At 43.7% G+C, this 21,132-nt stretch overlaps 1 protein-coding gene across 1 annotated transcript; it reads left to right on the top strand.

The window, feature by feature from the left end:
* Positions 1-561: 561 nt before the first annotated feature.
* Positions 562-10,457, top strand: RDH12 (retinol dehydrogenase 12). The gene is made up of 7 exons (XM_047739280.1): positions 562-781; positions 2,198-2,316; positions 2,814-2,969; positions 3,630-3,734; positions 5,012-5,221; positions 6,612-6,801; positions 9,615-10,457. Exons 1-7 carry the CDS (start codon positions 714-716, stop codon positions 9,715-9,717), a joined length of 951 nt encoding a protein of 316 aa, XP_047595236.1. The 5' UTR covers positions 562-713; the 3' UTR covers positions 9,718-10,457.
* Positions 10,458-21,132: the final 10,675 nt, after the last annotated feature.

Raw genomic sequence — 21,132 nt, forward strand, 5'->3', positions numbered from 1 at the left:
TTGGCATGTACACATACGTGTTAACTTCACTGAAATATAACATAAAATACAGGAAAGTGCAAAAATGAAGTGTATGAATCACAGAATTTTCACAAAGTGAGCACATCTCTGTAACCAGTACCCACCAGAAAGAACAGAACACTTATCCCCCCAGGAGTTCCCAACTTGCCCCCTCCCAGTCTCTACTCCTTTCCCACCAAGGGAGACCATCCTCCTGACTTCTCTTACCATTCTTCTGGGGGTTTCTATCTTCTCTTTTTTTCTATTTTAATCATATCTGTGTTCCAAATGTCATTGGGTCTGTTGCTAAAGTTAAAAATATTCTGTCTTGCTAGAGTAGGGGTCGGGGGTGTTAGGATAACACATTCCCTAGATAAGAGAAACAGTTGAGGGTGGAGAGTTGGTGGGTAGTCGCTCTATTTTCCTCTCATTCTCTTTGCCAGGAAGTGTGAGGTTCTGTCTTTCCACTGTCGTCTTCCCTGAGGACTACATCTCCCAGCAGGCTGTGCTCTGACAGCTCTCGGATTTAAATAGGATTCTGGGCTAAGCTTAGATAGAGTCAGGCTGCTGCTGAACACCCAGGAGCGAGAGGAGCTAGAGAAGGGAGAGGCAGTGCCAAGCAGCCAGGAGTTGGAGTCAGACCAGGAGCTTGAACCAGACTTGGAGCCCAAGTTGCTTTTGCTAAAGCGGCAGCGGCTGAAGAAGTTGAAAAGATGCTGGCTATGTTGGGAGTGCTCACCACCTTCCTTCCTTTCCTGTACTTCACAGCTCCATCCATCAGGTTTGTCTTATTTCAGTAACTCATGAAATATTTTGCAAAGCCCTGGATTGGAGACACAGAGCTTGTAAGTAGATGAGTTCTCAGCTGCTGAAAGAAGAGAAAGGGGACAGAGGCTGAGGGAGGGAAGGTCAGGGCAGAAAAAGCAGGAAGGAGGTCGTTAGGAATACCCTGGTAGAAAATGGGAAGGAAGCACCTGGGGGCTGGGAGAGAGGGGCATGTCTGAATGCTGATGCTAGTGAATGGTTGACCCTATGAGGTCACTGAACACACAACCGAGGTGGGAGTGTTTAGGTTTCTCTGAAGGTCCCTAGGTCCTTTCTTCACTGCCCCTGATCAAGGTGGCCCTGCTGGGCTACTATGGGAGGTCGTTGCTGAGGGACTCATTGTTGAGTACCAGGCATTTTGCAAAGGAAACAAACTCTTTTACCTTTGAGACTACCCCCAACTAATGATTTGGGACGGGTCTTCTGCTGTGGGATATCTGGAGGTGTCATAGTGTTCTGAATGAAAATTTTGAAAATTGCTGACAATGAAGAAGGTTAAATGGACATAATAGGAACAGAGTGTTGCTCTAGGTCCTCGCATAGAAACCTGGGTTTAAGTTCCAATTTTGCCACCATTAGCAAGCGACTTGAACTTCTTTGACCCTCAGTCTTCTCTACTATAAAATGGGACTAATGATGGAGTGGTCAAGAGGATTAAAAAATTTCTCTACAGAAAGCGCCTAGCCTGGTGCCTGGTAGTCCGATGATGCTCAGGAAATGTTAGTTCTGCCCTGTTCCCATCCTCTTTTTTGGAACTTGTCAAGTCAACTCTATGTGAGAGGATGCTCCCTGTGCAGAAATCTGAAAAAGGGAAGTTTCTCTCTATGTGCCGATGGCTTGAATGGAATCTCTGGCAGGACGGCAGAAAACCTCCAAAGATGTTGGCTCTCTCAAACTGGAGAAGCAGCCCAAGAGTCGTATTTGAATGCTGTTAATCAATTACTCACTGTTGATGCTGGTTGAAGACCTAAGCTTCAGGACCGCTGATGCCACAAAACACCCGTTTATGTTTTGAATGCAGGTTAGAGGAGGAAGCTGACCTCTGGGAACCTCTAGATGAGAGCTAGGCATCTGTGTTATCTAACAAGGAAGCTCTCTATTGGCCCTGGCTCAAGAGCTCTTATTCAGTTCGTCCAAATAATCATTTGTAGTTTCTGGGCACATGACAGAAAGAACCTGTCATGTGCCTCAAACCTGAGGCGATGAGCAGGATGCCCAGTGGGAAAAGAGTGTCCCCTGAAGGCTAGCTTCTTTGGGTCACCTGATGACAACTTAAAGAAATTTCTCTTGGAGGCTGAATGGATTTTATCCTGACCTCAGTCTGGAATCAGGAAGGATGGTGCATGAATGCCTTTGTTTCCCTTGCCTATAGGAAGTTCTTTGCTGGTGGGGTTTGTAGATCAAACGTGCAGCTTCCCGGGAAGGTAGTGGTCATCACCGGCGCCAACACGGGCATCGGCAAGGAGACGGCCAAAGAGCTGGCCCGCAGAGGCAAGTCCTCCCCATTCCGTGTTCATAGGACAGTGCCTCCTGCCTTCTCACTGGGGGGAGGGGAGTGTCTGTCCACATTTTCTTGTCTTTCCTTCTGGGCTTGGAGTTCTGTTCAGGAATTCAAGGAACCTACAATTCAGGTCCAGCTCTGACACCAACTTACTCCATACCTTAAACTTTCCTCCCTATTCCTTCCCTAGGGTATAAAGGGAAATAATGATGGCCATGTATAATATTGGTCAAATCAGTTATTCTAAGAGGAGGTACCAAGCAACATTAAATGCCAATGTGTAAAGATCAGGGTTCCCAGCCTCAGGTTAAGCTGACAACAAAGGGACTGAGCCGTTCTACTAGTGAGAATTCCGAGGCAGAATCGAGCCACTCACAGTTTAGGGATGGCTGGGCTGGGAGAGTGCTCTGTCTCCCAGTGGCAAGCTCACGTCCGCTTTTTCAGCTTAGGGTTTGAACGCATTACCCTCTCTTTGCTGTGGCCCCAGGAGCCCGGGTGTACATTGCCTGCCGAGATGTGCTGAAGGGGGAGTCTGCAGCCAGTGAAATCCGAGCTGATACAAAGAACTCCCAGGTGCTGGTGCGGAAACTGGACCTATCTGATACCAAATCCATCCGAGCCTTTGCTGAGGGCTTTCTGGCAGGTAAGGCCCTCGTGAGTAGACAGAAAAAGCAAGAAGCTGGGTGTGGGAGTGGCTGCTCCACCCTGTGCCACCTGGGACCCTTACATCAGAGCCATCATGGATCCCACTGGACAGGTTCTGCCACATGAACCAGCAGGGCAAGGAATTGGCAGTGGACAAGCTGGGCAGGATCCTTTATCATCCTTTTCCTCTGCAATGGGAAAGTTGGGCTCTCTGTCTGGGCTTGCACCTTGGCATCAAGGTGTGGCCCTGATGTCACTCTCTTCTCTCATCCTGAGACTCAACCTTCTGTGGCCACAGGCACTAGATGAAATTGTGCTGTTGCCAGAATTCTTCTGTGTCTTGGAAGATGACTAGCTTCCACTAAGGCCTATGAAATCATGAAGGACAGGGTCTGTCTTGTTTTATGGCTGTATGTCCAGTGCGTAGCTAAGTGGGCCTGGCCGAGTCAGTACTCAGTATACATTTGCTGAATGAATGAATGAATGAATGAATGAGTGGTGTCCCGGAAGATATCAGTAGCTAAATTTAGAAACCCAATGACTGTTTATTAAATATCACTGAGATAGATCCGAGGGCAAGGAGAAAATACTCAGGATTGCAACAGGCAGCTAGTGGACTCCTTGCTAACGACAGGGTCTGCTTGGTTTTGCTCTATAGAGGAAAAGCAGCTCCATATTCTGATCAACAATGCAGGGGTGATGATGTGTCCATATTCCAAAACAGCCGATGGCTTTGAAACCCACTTGGGAGTCAACCACCTTGGTAAGTTTTGTTTTGTTTTAAAGATTCATTTGTTCATTTTAGAGAGAGAGGTAGAGAGTACGAGAGGGGAGGGAGGATCAGAGAGAGAGAGAGAGAGAACCTCCAGTAGACTCCCCACTGAGCACAGAGCCTGACACAGCTTGATCTCAGGACCCAAAGATTGTGACCTGAGCCAAAATCGTGAGTTGGCTGCTTAACTGAATGAGCCATCCGGTGCCCAGGTAAGTATTTTTGAGTGACTGAAAAGCAAGAAAACTCCATCTTGTTTTCTGTATGGAGATGACCCTATATGAGTGCTGAGAATCTCTAGTGGTCTTCAAAGACCTGGAATCCTGGGGTCTTTGGACATACTGGTTTTTCACTATTTTTCCACTGACCAGTACAGAAAAGTGAGATCCTCCTACCCATACCACTAAGAAACCCCCAAACTTGGGAGATACCAGGAAGAAGAATGTCATTCTTAGATGGGGCCTTGCACTTAGAAATGCAAGGCTTGCCAAGCAGGATCAAGCATGGCGGATGCAGGAGTCTGTGTTTGGTTGGAGAGGGACACATCTATAACAGGGGGCCACAAAGTCAAGGGTCAGACCATGGAAGAGGCAGGCCTTAAGGACCTGAGGTATGAATGAGGCTGGGCTTCAGAATTCAAGGTGATGGCTCTAGTGAGATCATGGAACATGTTCTCTGGTCCTAGGCAAATTATTTTCCCTGACTATTCCATCCTTCCTCTGTACATGAATGTATCTGGAACCTCAGTTGGGGAATCATGACCAAAGGGTGGTTGGAAGCCAGCAGGTGGCAGGTGGCTGGATTGGGAAAGAGCAGAGGGACAAATAAATACAGGTTAAGTCTGTATTGCCTTATCTGTTGTCTAGCTCTGGGCCTCGCCTTGAGGAATCCACTAGGTCAGACAGACTGATCATTTGCCCTGAGTTATCACCGCATCAAAATTTGTTGATACCCAGGGGCTGCCTGGGTGGCTCAGTGGGTTAAGCCTCTGCCTTCAGCTCAGGTCCTGATCTCAGGGTTCTGGGATCGAGTCCCACATCAGGCTCTCTGCTAGGCAGGGAGCCTGCTTCCTCCTCTCTCTCTCTCTCTCTCTCTCTCTGCTTGTTATCTCTCTCTCTGTCAAATAAATAAAATCTTAAAAAAAAATTTGTTGATACCCAGAAGATAGTGAGCTGCTGCTGAAATCCTACCATCAGCTTCGACCCTCTGAGCCCGGGTATGAAGTCTACTCTTCTCACTCCAATCTCCCTTGCTGGCTGTCCTTGCAGGCCACTTTCTTCTCACCCACTTGCTCCTGGAGCGGCTGAAGGCGTCCACCCCTGCACGGGTGGTGAACCTGTCATCTGTGGTTCACCATGCCGGCAAGATTCACTTCCATGACCTCCAGAGTGAGAAGCACTACAGCCGAGGTCTGGCTTATTGCCACAGCAAGCTGGCCAATGTGCTTTTTACTCGGGAGCTGGCCAGGAGGCTCCAAGGTAAGTCTGCAGAAAGGGCTGGGACTAAGGTAGCAAAAGCAAGGTCTTCTGTTCAGATTAGAGGTTCACAGAAACTTCTGAAGTCACAATGTCAAACAGGCACCGTTCTGTGGTAGCTTTATACCCTAATGAGAATGAGATTGTAAACAGACTAAAAACAATTCTTGTCCTTGTGAAGCTTCAAATGGAACAGGGTTTGGGAATCTGCAAAATTACCTTACATTCATGTCACATCTTATCTCCTCTCTACTATCTCATTTGACTTTTCACAACAAACTCTTGTAACAGGCAGAGCAGTTACTATTATTACTATTTCATGGATTCAAACTGAGGTTCGAAGAAGTGGCCAGCCTGAGGTTAGATGCCACATGAAGGAAGGAGTCGGAGTGGCATGTGGGAACTCCGCTTTAAATTCCTGGGGCTTCCTTCTGTGTGTGCCACCTGCCGAGTTCTATTTGGTGAGCTGAGCTACAGAGCTGCCACTGCCTGGAGTCAGAGAGCTCTGGCTGGATGTCAGGCCCCTGGGTCTGAGCTCTTGCTATACCACACAGAACTACATGTGTATATGGACGTGTCCCTTTAACTTCCCCTGATTTCATCCTCTCAGCTGTAAAATGAGGGAGTCTTCTCTTAATCCTACGATTCTGTGCTTCCAGAAGTTTTCACTGAGCTGCTTGGCTTTGACACCTGCAAATCTGGAGACCATTTGCCACCAGGCATAAGTCAGAGTCTGGGAACAATGGTATTCATCATGAGAATGCAGAAGGTAGAAGAATAGGGTAATTATTAGAAGAAATAATAATGATGATCATAATTGAGATAATGCCCGTGAAGCAGGTAGCATAGCCCTTGCTCATAATAAGTACTAAAGATAGTAGAGGCACAGGGGGTGCCTTGGGGTCATGTTAACCTCCATTATCTCCATCAACACCCCTCAATCTATACCCCATAATATGCACTTGCCCAGCAGTTGCAATGCAAAGTTCTAGCCTCCTGCCTTCCAACTAGTTGCTTCCCCTAAGCCCCTTCCACAGAAATTTCAAGGATACCACTGTTAATAATTGATACTCCTCCTCCCCCGTCTACTACTACTACTACATGTGGCTGTTTCTACTATTAATACTTAAGCCATAGGGTAAAGTTGACATTGAAATAGAAGTTCCTTCCATCAAGCACTCCTTATGAAACACAGAAGGCTGAGAAGGCTGTAGATCTTTCTGGGAGAGATCAATTAATTCCTATCAGATTCTACCTGGCTAGGAGAAGCACCTTCTGAACCTGGGGTTTTGTTCTCTGAGTTCCTTCTCATTTGTACATTTTGCTGCAGGAGATGAGCTAATTCTTTGGGCTCGGATGAGCCCCTGAACTAACAGTGCTTCCTTTGCCCTAGGCACAGGGGTCACCACTTACGCTGTGCACCCAGGCATTGTCAGCTCTGAGCTGGTCCGACACTCCTTCCTGCTGTGCCTACTCTGGAGGCTCTTCTCCCCCTTCATCAAGTCGCCTTGGGAGGGGGCGCAGACCAGCCTGCATTGTGCTTTGGCTGAGGGCCTCGAGCCGCTGAGTGGCAAGTACTTCAGGTGCGTGGAGGAGGTCCTGGTTGGCTCCATCACCTGGCTCCCGGGGGTGGGGGGGTGAGGTGGGCACAGGGCTCCCTGAGCTCTGCATCCCACCCTGGTGGCCAAGTTTGTGCCTGATCATGGAATCCAGGTTTGGGTTGGGCCTGCAAATCAAGTGCTGTTACTTTTCCAAGGAAACTCACATTAGGAACTAGGCAAGAGTTGCCTTTATGTTTCCATTTTATATCTTGTGTGCCACATTTTCAGGTAAGTTTTGTACCCTTCTGAGAGCTGTTAGAAAGGACTGTCCCTATTGGTTTTGTCTTGGAAAGAACAGTAAAAGGCCTTCTGGATCCTTTCTCTCCTCCTTGAAGCTTTTAACTGATTTCTTTCATGAATTTGTTCATACCACTTAGCAGAAAGCATGGGGGCAAGGTCACCTCTCTCCACAGTGAACTCTCTCGCAGTGGTGCCAAGATTGTACCATCTGTTGGAATGCAGAAATAGACATCTCACTGTTGAATCTTGCCACAGACTCAATGGGGAATCAGAGATTGGGAATAATAGGAAGCCCAAGATTAAATCTCCTTCCCATTCCATGACGTCCATCCCCATCTGCTATTCTGTCCCATTTGTTGAAGGCTGTTCATTGGCGCACCATTTATTTGAGAGAGAGTGAGCGTGCACACAAGTGGGGGGAGGGGCAGTGGGAGAGGGAGTAGCAGACTCTCCACTAGGCGGTGATACTGACCCCCTGGGGCTCTATCCCAAGACCCCAGGATCAAGACCTAAGCCGCTTAACCAGCTGCACCACCCAGGCACCCCTGGTGTACCATTTATTAAGTGAAGCTTTGGCGATGACCTCGGTGCCCAAAAATAGAAGAATGGCTGGGGGCTCTTGGGTGGCTCAGCTGGTGAAGCGCCTGCCTGGGGCTCAGGTCATGAGCCTGTGACGGGCTCCCTGCTCAGCGGAAAGCCTGCTTCTCCCTCTGCCCATCACTGCACTCATGTTCTCTTTCTCTCTCTCACTCTGTCTCTCAAATATATAAAATCTTCAAAAAAAATAGAAGAATGGATAAATAATAATAGCCAATGTTGCTTGAGCTCTTGAAAGTGTTTACTTTTCTAAATATTTTGCATGAAATAATTCTTATAATCATCACAACTCTAGGAGGTAAATAATAATATTATCCACATTCTTCAGACAAGGAAATTGAGGCACAGAATAATTAAGTCTTGCTTAAGGTCATATAGCTTGTAAGTGGTAGACCTGGGATTCAAACCCAGGCAGTCTGGCTGCCAGGCTGTGCTGTTCAGGGTGGCTGCCGCTAGCCATGTGTGGCTACCAACCTCCTGAAATAGGGCTTGTTCAAAATGGGGTATGCTGGAAGTGTGAAATGTGCACCAGATTTTGAAGACGTAGTATGAAAAAAGAAACTTGAAATATTTCATTAATAATTTTTATATTGAAAAATTATTGAAATTATACTGAAATTATCTGGCTATATTGAGTTAAATAAAATATATTAATCAAATTCATTCCACCCATTTATTTTTCTTCTTTAAAATGTGCTTTAAAATTTTTACTAGAAAATTTAAAATTACACCTGTGGGTCACATCCTATTTCTCTTAGACACTGCCACCCTGAAATCTGGGTGTTTGACATCACTGTTGTAAGTATGTGATAAAATATTCTATAGTTGTTAAAATATTTCCAAATAATATTTGATTAATGGGAAAACGTTGATGATAGAATATTGTGGGGAAAAAGCTGAAATACAGAACTATGTAAGTGTTCATTGTAAATACATAGAAGACAGTCTGGAAGGATACACAGCAAACAGTAAGTAGTAGTTACTTCCGGGAAGTTTGAGAAAGAGTCAGGAGAGTGTGAGGGAGGATTTTAACCTTTTAGTCCAGGTATTTGCTTATTAAAACATTTTTAAAAGATCACATATGCCTTATCACTTGTATAATTAAAATACACCTTCTCTTGTTGAAAGAGAAAGATAACCTTCCCCCACTCTAGACGCAGTATGATTCCAGTTCTGTGTAAAAGGAAGAGAGAAAGTCTATATTCTTGCACAAAGCAAACAAGAGTGTAAGAAAAAGTAAATGGGCTTTTCTTCCTTATCAGCACTGCATTTTCCAAGGGTCATACAGAAATTTTATAATTAAAAAAAAATACTATTTAAAGACACACACACACACACACACACACACACACACGAAAAACACTGTGCACTGTGTTCTGCCACCACCTCCTCATGCATCTAGCCCCCTCCTTCATCCCTGCTCCCTCCCAAACAGAAGAAAACAGGGTGCTGAGGATGGGGCTCATGGGGCACAGGTGGGTCTGCAGATAGGATTGAAGGGGTCTATGAAGTTGTTTGGGAAAATTGTTGCATCTTCAATCTCACTAATCTCCACCTGAAATTTGACTTTGCCTTTGATGACAAACGTAGGCCATAAACTGCAGAAGCAGCAGTGATACCTGTGACTTTGTCACCAATAAAATGAAACATTTTCATGTCACATGGCAATCGGTGCAGATGTCTCGCTGTGTCACTTCTGCTCACCAATACTGCAAAGGCCAGTATTCTTGTTAGACCCAGCACAAGCTCCTGTTGTAGAATACATTAATGAAGAAGCCTCTGTATCACTCCATCATGCACCAGCCTAAAATATTTTAAAACCACATTTCAATACATTAGTGCCTTTTCATCCGATATATCTTACACATTTAGAAATACATTCTGAGAAAGAGGCCATCAACTTTTCCAGACCGTCGTTTTCCACTCCTGGATGCTCACGCTCTTTCTGTGCCCTCTAGTGACTGCAAGAAGGCCTGGGTGTCTCCGAAATCTCGAGATAACAAAACGGCCGAGCGCTTGTGGAATGTCAGCTGTGAGCTTCTAGGAATCCAGTGGGAGTAGAGCTGGTGAAAGAGCCATAGCTTTATGAGGCCATTGCCTGCCTTGGTGAAAGGGGACCAAGGAGAAGGCCCCCTCAGAAGGACCGTCCTCCCGGCTGGCTGCTGTTGAGAATCCTGCCCTGCTCTGATTCACCCGACTTTTCTGGAAACCTTTGCACGCCCAATTCTCTTGTGAGGCTGGTTCATGGCACAAGATGTTCACAACTATGGAGCATTCTTCTCCAAGACTTGCAGAGTCAGCTGCCCTCTCTGGGCAGGAGGACTGGGCAGATGCCAGGCTGGGCACAGGGATGGTGGAAGAGCCTGGGCAATTAGGTCAGTTTCCTCACCAATGCCAGAAACGCCAGCCAGCATGCTCAGCTGATGTGACAGAAACATCAGTGATATATATTTTATTTCCAGGGACTGTAGACCCAAACTCTGGGCTGATCTCCTTCCTCTTTGAGATACTAATCACCACTCTGGAGGTTAGACCAACTTGGGAAAATCTTGGCTTATCCTTGGTTGACTTTGGTTTCTTTCTCTGAGCATCCTGGAGCCACTGCCTGAAGCTGGCCCTTCCCATTTTCTCTTTCTGGTTTTCTTTAAGAAATTGAAAAAAAATTTTTTATAGCTTTATTGAGATATAATTGACATAATATTGGGTAATTTGGGGCCTTCTCATTTTCAACTGCATAGATGCTTTCTTTCCACAAAGTTCTCTTTACCTGAAATTTAGAAGAAATAAAGACTGTGTGTTCATCTTATTGTCTTATTTATTTTGTCAGGGTAGCCAGGGAGAACTGGAACAAAGCAGGGAAGCCAGCCTTCCTGTAGTATCTCCCCCTCCCCTCCCCCCATAACCTTCTTAGAATATTACGCCTGGGTGCAAAATAAGATGGTTCCGTTGGGTATTTTCTGTAGTTTCTCCCAGCTCTCCCATTTTATTGTCAAAGATGTAACAGGAGGAACTTAAATCCCACAGATGCTGATCTCCAGTACAGATTAAGGTCAGAGGTGATATAGGACTTCATTTAATTTGGTACATAGATGCAGAAAGACCAGCCCTGATAAAGCCTCCACCTAAAATCGCAGTTCTTCTCTCTCCTGGCCTCCCTTGCTCTCCTATGCTATGTCTCTGCCCCTTGCTTCTTGCCTCAAGTGCTCAAGTTCACCAAGAGGAGGCAGGCGATGACCTACCTGCGTGATCTTTCGACTGACATAGAAAGTCACGCTAGTGGTTCGAGTCCTAATGCGTCCAAAGGGCCCCTGGGATCAAAATTGCCCTTTCCCTCCATAGCAAGGAGACTTTTCTAAAAAAAACCTTTTTATCACATGGATTTTCAAACAGATAAAAGCCTAACAAGTAGTATCATGAATCCTCAGGGACCCACCCATCATTCAGCATCCACACGGTTAACGTTTTGTCAGTCTTGTCTGTTTCCCCCATGACATTTTTTCTCTATAGGCTGAGGTGGGATATTCTCAAGCACATTCCAGACATTGTATGTTCACCCATACATACTTTATGGGGTGTATCCAAATAAGAACTTTTTTTACACAACCACAGTGCTGTTGTCGCTCCTGAGAACATTAATAATTCTTGAGTATAAGTTAATTCTTGCAGTTCAAGTTTCCCTGGTCTCACAAATGTCTTTTTACTGTTGGTTCGTGCAAATCAGGGAAAGAGAAATGGTCCTGAAAAAAGATGAAACTTTTCTTTCCTGAAGCCCCAGCAAATCTCTTTGTGCCTCATTGGCCTGAACGAATACTACAGATGGGCTCTGTTAATTGGCTTAAGACAATGATTATCCACACCTAAGCTGGGGGCCATCCCATCCACCCCACCAAGGGGGAAGAACAGTAGCTAACTCAGAGCACTTATGTTAATTAGGATTAGCTACCCTCACCTGAACTCTCTGGGGTAGGTACTATTTTTATCTCCATTTTACTGATGAGGCACAGGGAAGTGAAGCAGCTTGCTCAGGTTCGTATAGCTGGTAAGTGGCAGAATAGACCCAGGTAGTCTGACTCCTGGTTTCTTAATTAATCTGTTCTCTTAATTGCTATGCTCTATTGCTTCCCAGGGTGGAGGGAGCAACACATTCAAGCAATAATTCAGGACCATGAATGGGCAAAGGGGCAGAGGCGGTAATATTGGGGAAGCGACCAATGAATGTTCACAACTGGGACCCACAATCTGTGCCTCGCAGGCTGTTGGGTCTGATGAAAAACCTGGTGAAGAATAAAGGGAAAAAAAAAGAGGAGATGGAAAAAAACAAAACAAAACAGGCAAAGACCATGCAAAGGTGGGAGATAGGGCTGGTGAAGAGCGTGCAGGGCACGGCCGATCCTGGATGTGTCCTCTGGGCTGGAGGAACAGGCATAAAGCCAACACCAAGAGCGGGGGCTGTGGAAGGCAAGCATGCAGAGCTGCTCTCTGTCCAGCAAGAACAAGCAGACTGGGGCACCTGAGTGGCTCAGTGAGTTAAGCCGCTGCCTTCGGCTCAGGTCATGATCTCAGGGTCCTGGGATCGAGCCCCGCATTGGGCTCTCTGCTCAGTGGGAAGCCTGCTTCCCTTCTCTCCCTCTGCCTGCCTCTCTGCCTACTTGTGATCTCTCTCTGTCAAATAAATAAATAAAATCTTAAAAAAAAAAAAACAACAAGCAGACCATGGGTGTGAGAACAGGACTCACACCTGTGAACAGGACTCACACCTGTGTGCTTGTTTAAGCGCTAATAAGCCGTGGCACATGGAGGCAAGAGGGGTGGGCTTGGGTGGGGATGTTTATGCCTGTCAGAGGGGGCTGGCTATAGGCAGAAGAAACAAAGCCACGCACAGGCTGCAAGGAGCTGAGTCTAGCCACCGCAGGCAGGCAACACTGGTATTGGGACTGGTGATGTCTGGCTCTTGAGTAAACTCGTTCCCAAGGCTGGGTTCCTCCACCGTCACACATTCAAATATAGTCATTTTTTTTTTTTTAAAGATTTTATTTATTTATTTGACAGACAGAAATCACAAGTAGGCAGAGAGGCAGGCAGAGAGAGAGAGGGAGAAGCAGGCTTCCCGCCAAGGAGAGAGCCCGATGCGGGGCTCGATCCCAGGACCCTGGGATCACGACCTGAGCCGAAGGCAGAGGCTTTAACCCACTGAGCCACCCAGGCGCCCCTCAAATATAGTCGTTTTTATCAAATTGGAGTCTTCTTAATCTCAGGAAACAAGCTGAGGGTTGCTGGAGGAGGGGGAAGAGGATAGGGTGACTGGGTGATGGACATTGGGGAGGGTGTGTGCTACGGGGAGTGCTGTGAATTGTGTAAGACTGATGATTCACAGACCTGTACCCCTGAAGCAAATAATACATTATATGTCCATAAAAATAAATAAATAAATAAATAAATAAATAAAAATAAATAAATTCCATAGTCTTCTGTGGAACCCCTTTTCACAGAGAACACAATGCTAACACATTCAAAAGATTGCTCCTTAAAATATACAGAAATATATACATTACGTGCATTTAGAATTATTTGGGCTATTACACTTTATAAACTTTTCATGTTTGCCAGGTTACTTGCTAGCATGATTGGCTTAATGAAGGTCATGCTATTCTTGATTTGTGTCAAATCTCTGAAATCCGAAAAACCTCTTTGTATATTTTCTGAGGTACTCAGGGGGCCACGGGGCCAGTTGCTGGGAACAAGGGGCTTTTAGCCCCAATCTGGAGTATAGGGGTTGGGAATAGTGAGGGAGCAGAGCCTAGACCTCAGGGCCAAGATGGCAGCTTGGTTTTAAGAGCTTCCAGGTCTGGGGCGCCCGGGTGGCTCAGTTGGTTGGGCGACTGCCTTCGGCTCAGGTCATGATCCCGGAGTCCCAGGATCGAGTCCTGCATCGGGCTCCCAGCTCCATGGAGAGTCTGCTTTTCCCTCTGGCCTTCTCCCCTCGCATGCTCTCTCACTCTCTCTCTCAAATAAATAAATAAAATCTTAAAAAAAAAGAAAAAGAAAAAAGAGCTTCCGGGTCTAATGCTAGTAGGAGCCTAGATGAGCTGGGGAGACAGATGAAGGGAATTTGCATGAGAATCTGGCACTCCAGAGGGAAGGACTTCACTCTCCCCTGTTTAATGGTCTTAGGAACCTTGGGGGCTGAGGGCTAACCTTAAGGTCATGGTGTTTGGTGGAGAAATCCTTCCTCTTGAGTTATCACCTAACCCTGGACTCTGGAGAACATATAAATTGCTCCAGTGCAACTTCCCCAATCAAAACTTGCATACAGCAATTCCCTTCCTTCCCAGAGAATGACTCTACTTGAAGTGTGCATTATTTCCTGCTATCCTTGGCAGGTGGCAGAGCTCGGCCAGCTCAAAGTGGCACAGGGCTGGGGTTGTTGCTCCTCACCACGATGCTATACTACCTCTCACTTAAAGAAGTCTGTGAAATGTTATTTGGCCAGGGAATGAATATATCTATATATGTGTATATATAGATATATATTCATGAATATATATCCAACATATTCATTAATATGAATAAATATTATATATATTCATTCATATATATTTATTATTTTTAAAAATTTTATGTATATTTTTGAGAGTGAGAGCACGTGAGAGAGAGCATGGGGTTGGGGGTGGGGAAGGACAGAGGGAGAAGCAGACTTGACGTGGGAGGCTCCATTCCAGGACCCAGAGATCACGGCATGAGCTGAAGGCAGAGGCTTAACGGACTGAGTCATTCAGGTGCCCATGGCCAGGGAATATATTTTAAACCTGAAGTTTCCTATTCTATTTTATTTTATTATTATTTTTTTAAGATTTTATTTATTTATTTGACAGAGATCACAAGTAGGTAGAGAGGCAGGCAGAGAGAGAAGGGGAAGCAGGCTCCCCACTGAGCAGAGAGCCCAATTCGGGGCTCGATCCCAGGACCCTGGGATCATGACCCGAGCCGAAGGCAGAGGCTTAACCCACTGACCCACCCAGGCGCCCCTTCCTATCCTATTTTAAATTGTTGGATGCGTTTATACCTGACAGGAGTGACAACAAATATATAAGAGCTGAGCAGCAAAGAACATATAAAAATGAGGGAAAAAATTAGGTGTGGGTATTGATTTACATGTTGTTGGTATTTTCATAATATAGAACAATGGTTGTTCCCCTGTTCGGATCCAGACTCTATCATCTCCTGTGGCCTTTAGGCACTTCCATGACACGCAGTTTCCCTCAGCACCACCCCCCTGGAACCACTGTGTGTTCGGGCTTCATCACCAAAAGCATTGTCTAGTCTGCTCAGCCTGGGTGAGGAACAAATGCCAGCCCTGGCTTCTTGTCATGTTTCCAGAAGAAACTTGTCCCAAGTTAACAACCAAGCAAGGGAAAGGCCTTGGCCCAGCACAAGCAACATTAGGAAGCTGATGACCTAGTTACCATTCAACCTCTGCTTCTCATTAGATTCTCCCATGACACAGAGGTCATTTTTCTTTCTGCCCACTCATGCAATGGATATGGCTTCCCGCCTGGCAGAGTGCCCCTCAGGATACAGGAGACAAGTTCCTGATGAGAAGGACTCAAGGATCATAGTGGTCCCAGACTTCTCTGCTCCTAGGTGCCGCTCTGGCTGCCCTAGGCCCACTGTCTGATGATTCCTGGCTTCTGTTATGCTCTAAAACCCTAGACTAGCCCAGGTGAGGAAAATTTTTCCCTTTGACTCAACTGAGACTGGCCTAAATTTCTTAAAAATAAAACTTGTCTGGGGGCGCCTGAGTAACTCATTTGGTTCCTCAGTCTAGCATTTGATGCTTGGATTTGGCTCAGGTCATGATCTTGGGTCCTGAAATCGAGTCCCGCATTGGGCTCCATGCTCAGAATGGAGTCTGCTTGTCCCTCACCCTCTGCTTTTCCCTCCTGCTCTCTCTCTCTCTAGAGACCCACATTGTCCAGTCACTGGATGTGGGCCGCTTCCAGGGAGCCTGGGAAAGGGCATGACCTGGGCAAGGTGGCTCTTTTTGATGAGGACAAGTTCTAGAGAGAGACACTCAGCTGAGAGCGGTCAGCTGCCAACACTCCCAGCATCTGGGGTGTAGGTACATTACTCAAATGGGGAATCTGGTTGGCTTGCCATGACATCTGTTGCAGTGAGAGATGTATGTCAGACAAAGAGGTAGTATTATAGTATATGAGGAACTGTATATTATATACAACTATATATAATATGTTACATATTATATAAAGAACTTTTACTACTTTTTTTTTTTTAAAGAGGGAGAGAAGGTGGGGAGGGGCAGAGAGAGGGAGAAAGAGAATCTCAAGCAGGCTCCATACCTAGCATGAGCCCAACACAGGGCTCCATCTCACAACACTGAGATCATGACCTGAGCTGAAATCAAGTGTTGGGTGCTTAAATGACTGAACAACACAGGTGCCCCTAGAGCTTTTAGTTCATAATAAGAATAAGGCATGGGTGTCTGGGTGGCTCAGTGGGTTAAAGCCTCTGCCTTCAGCTCAGGTTATGATCCCAGAGTCCTGGGATCGAGTGCCACTCAGGCTTCCAGCTCCATGGGGAGACTGTTTCTCTCTCTCTGCCTCCGCTCCCCATTTGTGCTTGCTCTCTCTGTCAAATAAATAAGTAAAATCTTTTAAAAAATGTTGGCAAAATCTAGGAAGTAGATAATTTTATATACTACTGGTGTGAGTGGAAGAAATGGTGAAGCCACTTCAATTCCACAATTCTGCTTAATATTTGCAGTAACATTAGGATGTATGCACAAGGAGGCACTTTTTGTACTAGCAAAAATATCGATACAACCTAAATGTCCAATTGGGGAAAACTAATCTTTGATATAATCATACAATGGAGTACTAGTATACTTGCTTTGGAGGTAGTTACTCCAATAATAATTATATTAAAAAGTATGTACATACATATATGAAGATACACACACATTATTGGAGAAATTGATGAAATGCAGAATGATGACTGTGTAGGAGATTTATATTTAAAGACTACACACATATAACATGATACCATATATTTTCTGTGGGTACATATCTAAGTTTGTAAAGCCACAGAAAAAGGTCTAAAATAATATACAATGAACACACAAAAGAGGTTGCCCCAGAAGGGATTGATAGGAAATAAATTTCATTTAAAAAAAAATAGTATTTTCACTGGAAATTAAAATGAATGACTTCCTGCTGGTGAGAATGCAAATTAGTGCAATCACTATGAAAAACAGTACAGGGGCGCCTGGGTGGCTCAGTGGGTTAAGCCGCTGCCTTCGGCTTGGGTCATGATCTCAGGGTCCTGGGATCGAGTCCCACATCGGGCTCTCTGCTCAGCAAGAAGCCTGCTTCCCCCTCTCTCTCTCTCTCTGCCTTCCTCTCCGTCTACTTGTGATCTCTCTCTGTCAAATAAATAAATAAAATCTTTAAAAAAAAAAAAGAAAAGAAAAACAGTACAGAGTTCCTCAAAAAGTTAAAAATAGAACTACTTCTCAAAAAAGAAATGCTATATGATCCAGCAATTCTACTTGAGTATTTACCTGAAGAAAACAAAATGCTCATTTGAAAAGATATATGAGGGGCTGCCTGGGTGGCTCAGTGGGTTAAGCCTCTGCCTTCCCCTCAGGTCGTGATCTCAGGGTCCTGGGATCGAGTCCCACATCGGGCTCTCTGCTCAGCAGGGAGCCTGCTTCCTCCTCTCTCTCTCTCTCTCTCTCTCTCCTACTTGTGATCTCTCTCTGTCAAATAAATAAAATCTTAAAAAAAAAAAAAAAGTCAAATTCTCGTGGTCCACCCCAAGTCTATACTCTTGAAACGTGTTTCCAGAAAATGTTTATTTAAAAAAAAAAAAAAAAAAAAAAAAAAAAGATATATGAACCCCTATGTGCATTGCAGCATTATTTATAATAGCCAAGATATAGAAGCAACCCAAGTGTCCACTGATAGATGAATGGATCAAGAAGATGTGATAGGGGCACCTGGGTGGCTCAGTGGGTTAAAGCCTCTGCCTTTGGCTCAGGTCATGATCCCAGAGTCCTGGGATCGAGCCCCGCATCAGGCTCTCTGCTTAGCAGGGAGTTTGCTTCCTCCTCTCTCTCTCTCTCTCTGCCTGCCTCTCTGCCTACTTGTGATCTCTGTCTGTCAAGTAAATAAATAAAATCTTAAAAAAAAAAGTGATATATACATATCTTTATCCATTCATCTATCTATATATACACACACATATATACATATGTACATTTGTACATATACACACATGCATATATACACACATACAAAACATATACGTACACATAGATACGCATACATATATACATATGTTCTATAGTATCTGTATATGTATAAATATATGTATTATAGTATGTACATATAACATGCACACACATATAGTATATATAGTATGTGCACATACACACATATGTATATACACTATATATACATATATGTATATATAGTGTATACCCACATATACACATATACATAATATGTACATATACATATACATACACATATACACATAAATAGTATATATGCATATAGCATACAATTATATGTATATATATATCACATCTTCTTTAGCCATTCATCTATATATACATATATGTATATGTATAAATACACATACAGATGTATACACACGTGTAGTATATGTATACACATATACAAGTATATACATGCATGTACACACGTATACACACACTATGAAATATTACCCAGCCATAAAAAAGAATGAAATATTGCCATTTGCAACAACATGGTGGACCTAGAGGATATTATGCTAAGTAAAATAAGTCAGAGAGAAAGATAAATACCATGTGATTTCACTTATAAGTGGAACTTAAAAACAAATGAACAAACAGAAATAGACCCAGATACAGAGATCCAGTAGGCACCAGAGGTGAGGTGGGGGGGAAATGGGTGAAATAGGTCAAGGAGGTAAAAAGATACAAACTTCCAGTTATAAAATAAATAAATAATGGGGATTTAATGCAAGCATAGAGAATATAGTCAATATGTAACAACTTTGTATGGTGACAGATGGTAGCTATGCTTATTATGGTGACCACTTCAAATTCTTTTTTTTTTTTTTCTTTTTTTTAAGGGCTGAACTCATGACCTGAACTGAGATTGAGTTAGATGCTTAACTGAATGAGCCACCCAGGCACTCCTATGGTGACTACTTCTTAATGTATATAATTATTGATTCACTATGTTGAACACTTGAAACTAACAAATTGTGTGTCAACTATACTTCAATAAATAAAAATTAATACTTTCAGTAGACACTGTGGGCTGCCAATGTCACTGTCTGTGGCTGATTAACTGATTGTAGGTTCTTAAACCTAGGTGTACTTTAAAACATTAAATGCCAATGCCTAGGTCTTACCTCAGAGATTCATACTTAACAGTATTCTTGGGCAAAGGTTTTGGAGTGTCCCAGGTTATTCTAATGTGCAACTAAGGCTGTGAACTGCTGGTCCAAGGTAATCATGGAGATCATACTTCCCTTGCAAGTGATTGGTTATGGAAAAGGCATGTGCCTCAATCATGGCCCATGGGATATGGAAGGATACTTGTTGGTAACTTCTGAGAGAGGCTTCCGTGTTGACTAAAAAGTGAGGCACAAGAAATGCTTTGTCTTCTGTTGGATGTTGTCATGGCTGAATATGACATTTGAATCTTTCACAATTATTTTGAGTCATGAGTGGAGATAGATGGCCAAAAGACCAAGCTCATATGCTGAGGTTGGTAAAAGAGAAGATGGAAAGATCTGGGGTGCTGATGATAAATTAGTGAGTCACTGAATTAACCAAGACTGGAGCTATTCTCCCTTGAGACTTATTGTTACATGACACAATAGACAGTCTTTATTGTTGAAGCTATGTCCTGATACAATAGTATTATGTTGAGCCAATATATTGAGCCATATATTGAATGCTGATGTTCTGTTATTTTAAAAATTTATCTACTTATTTATTTTGGGTATGGGGGAAAGGACAGAAGGAGAGAGAGAGAATCTAAAGCAGGCTCCATGCTTAGTGCAGAGCCTGACATGGGGCCCAATCTCAGCACCCTGAGATCATGACCTAAGCCAAAACCAAGAGTTGGACACTTCACTGACTCAGGGTCCCCACCTACCTTTTTTTTTTTTTTAATGTACATTCCCCTACCATTCCTCCTGATTTAAGGCAGATGTCTTCTTGACCTACTTTCATCACCTCCAATTTCCTCATCTGCAACGTGACATTTTGACTCTGGTTTGATTATATTTTCTCCACTCCAAATATCTGTCATCTTTCATTAATTTCAACCTCCACAGGGATAACTAATCTAACATCCTAGTATGCAGTCTTACTAGTCTTGTTTATAATACTTTCATAGCTGTTTATCCAAATTTTAATCTGTTTTTTTCTACACATGGATATATGATATCTCTTAGACAAAACAATCAACTGAGATCATAGAACATGAAGTACAAGTTATTCTGATAGAAGTAGATTAACTGCTATAACAAATAATGCTAAATTTTACAATCTTAATACAATAAAATCTAATTTCTTGCTCATTTTGTAGTCCAACGTGGTGAACGTGGAAGGGTAGCTGTGCTCCATATGGCTTTCATCTCAGTGAAAATCAGTATGTTGTTAAGATCATCCAATATTTTGTGTTCTAGTGGCAGTATTACCTAAATAATTTTAAAAAATACAAGATATAATAATATTTAAAATAAACACAATTTAAATGTTTTCATAGGGGCGCCTGGGTGGCTCAGTGGGTTAAAGTCTCTGCCTTAGGCTCGGGTCATGATCTCAGGGACCCCACATCGGGCTCTCCGCTCGGCAGGGAGCCTGCTTCCTCCTCTCTCTCTCTGCCTGCCTCTCTGCCTACTTGTGGTCTCTGTCTGTCAAATAAATAAATAAATTCTTTAAAAATAAATAAATAAATAAATAAATAAATGTTTTCATAAACATGTAAATTAAGGAAATGCAAAAATAAAAATTATCTTAAATGTCTAAGGTTTTCTTCTAGAATAATTGTTTACTCAAATTAAAAGGCAAAATACAATATAGCTATGAATATTAACATTTTATTTTTAAAAAGATTTTATTTATTTATTTGACAGAGAGAGAGAGAGAGCACAAGCAGGGAGAGTGGGAGAAGGAGAAGCAGACTACCCGCTTAGCAAGGAGTCTGATGTGGGGCTCGGTCCCAGGACCCTGGAATCATGACCTGAGCTGAAGGCAGATGCTTCACCAATTGAACCACCCAGGCACTCCGAATAACAACATTTTAAATACAATTTATTTAAATAAAGCTAAATTTTTTATCTTTTGAAAATTTAATTCTAGGAATTTTTATAAAAACAAAACTATTCATGATTCCAATATTCAATGTCCATTTAGTTGCCAGTGTAAACAATGGATATTATATTTCATTC

This window comes from Lutra lutra, chromosome 7, assembly GCF_902655055.1.
Source record: "Lutra lutra chromosome 7, mLutLut1.2, whole genome shotgun sequence".
Lineage (NCBI taxonomy): Eukaryota > Metazoa > Chordata > Mammalia > Carnivora > Mustelidae > Lutra > Lutra lutra.

Bases quoted from the DNA above. Each gene is read 5' to 3' on its own strand.
- RDH12 (XM_047739280.1), top strand. From the start codon at position 714: ATGCTGGCTATGTTGGGAGTGCTCACCACCTTCCTTCCTTTCCTGTAC. The intron at 2,317-2,813 runs GCAAGTCCTCCC...CTGTGGCCCCAG, and splicing joins CAAAGAGCTGGCCCGCAGAG to GAGCCCGGGTGTACATTGCC. The intron at 3,735-5,011 runs GTAAGTTTTGTT...CTGTCCTTGCAG, and splicing joins CTTGGGAGTCAACCACCTTG to GCCACTTTCTTCTCACCCAC.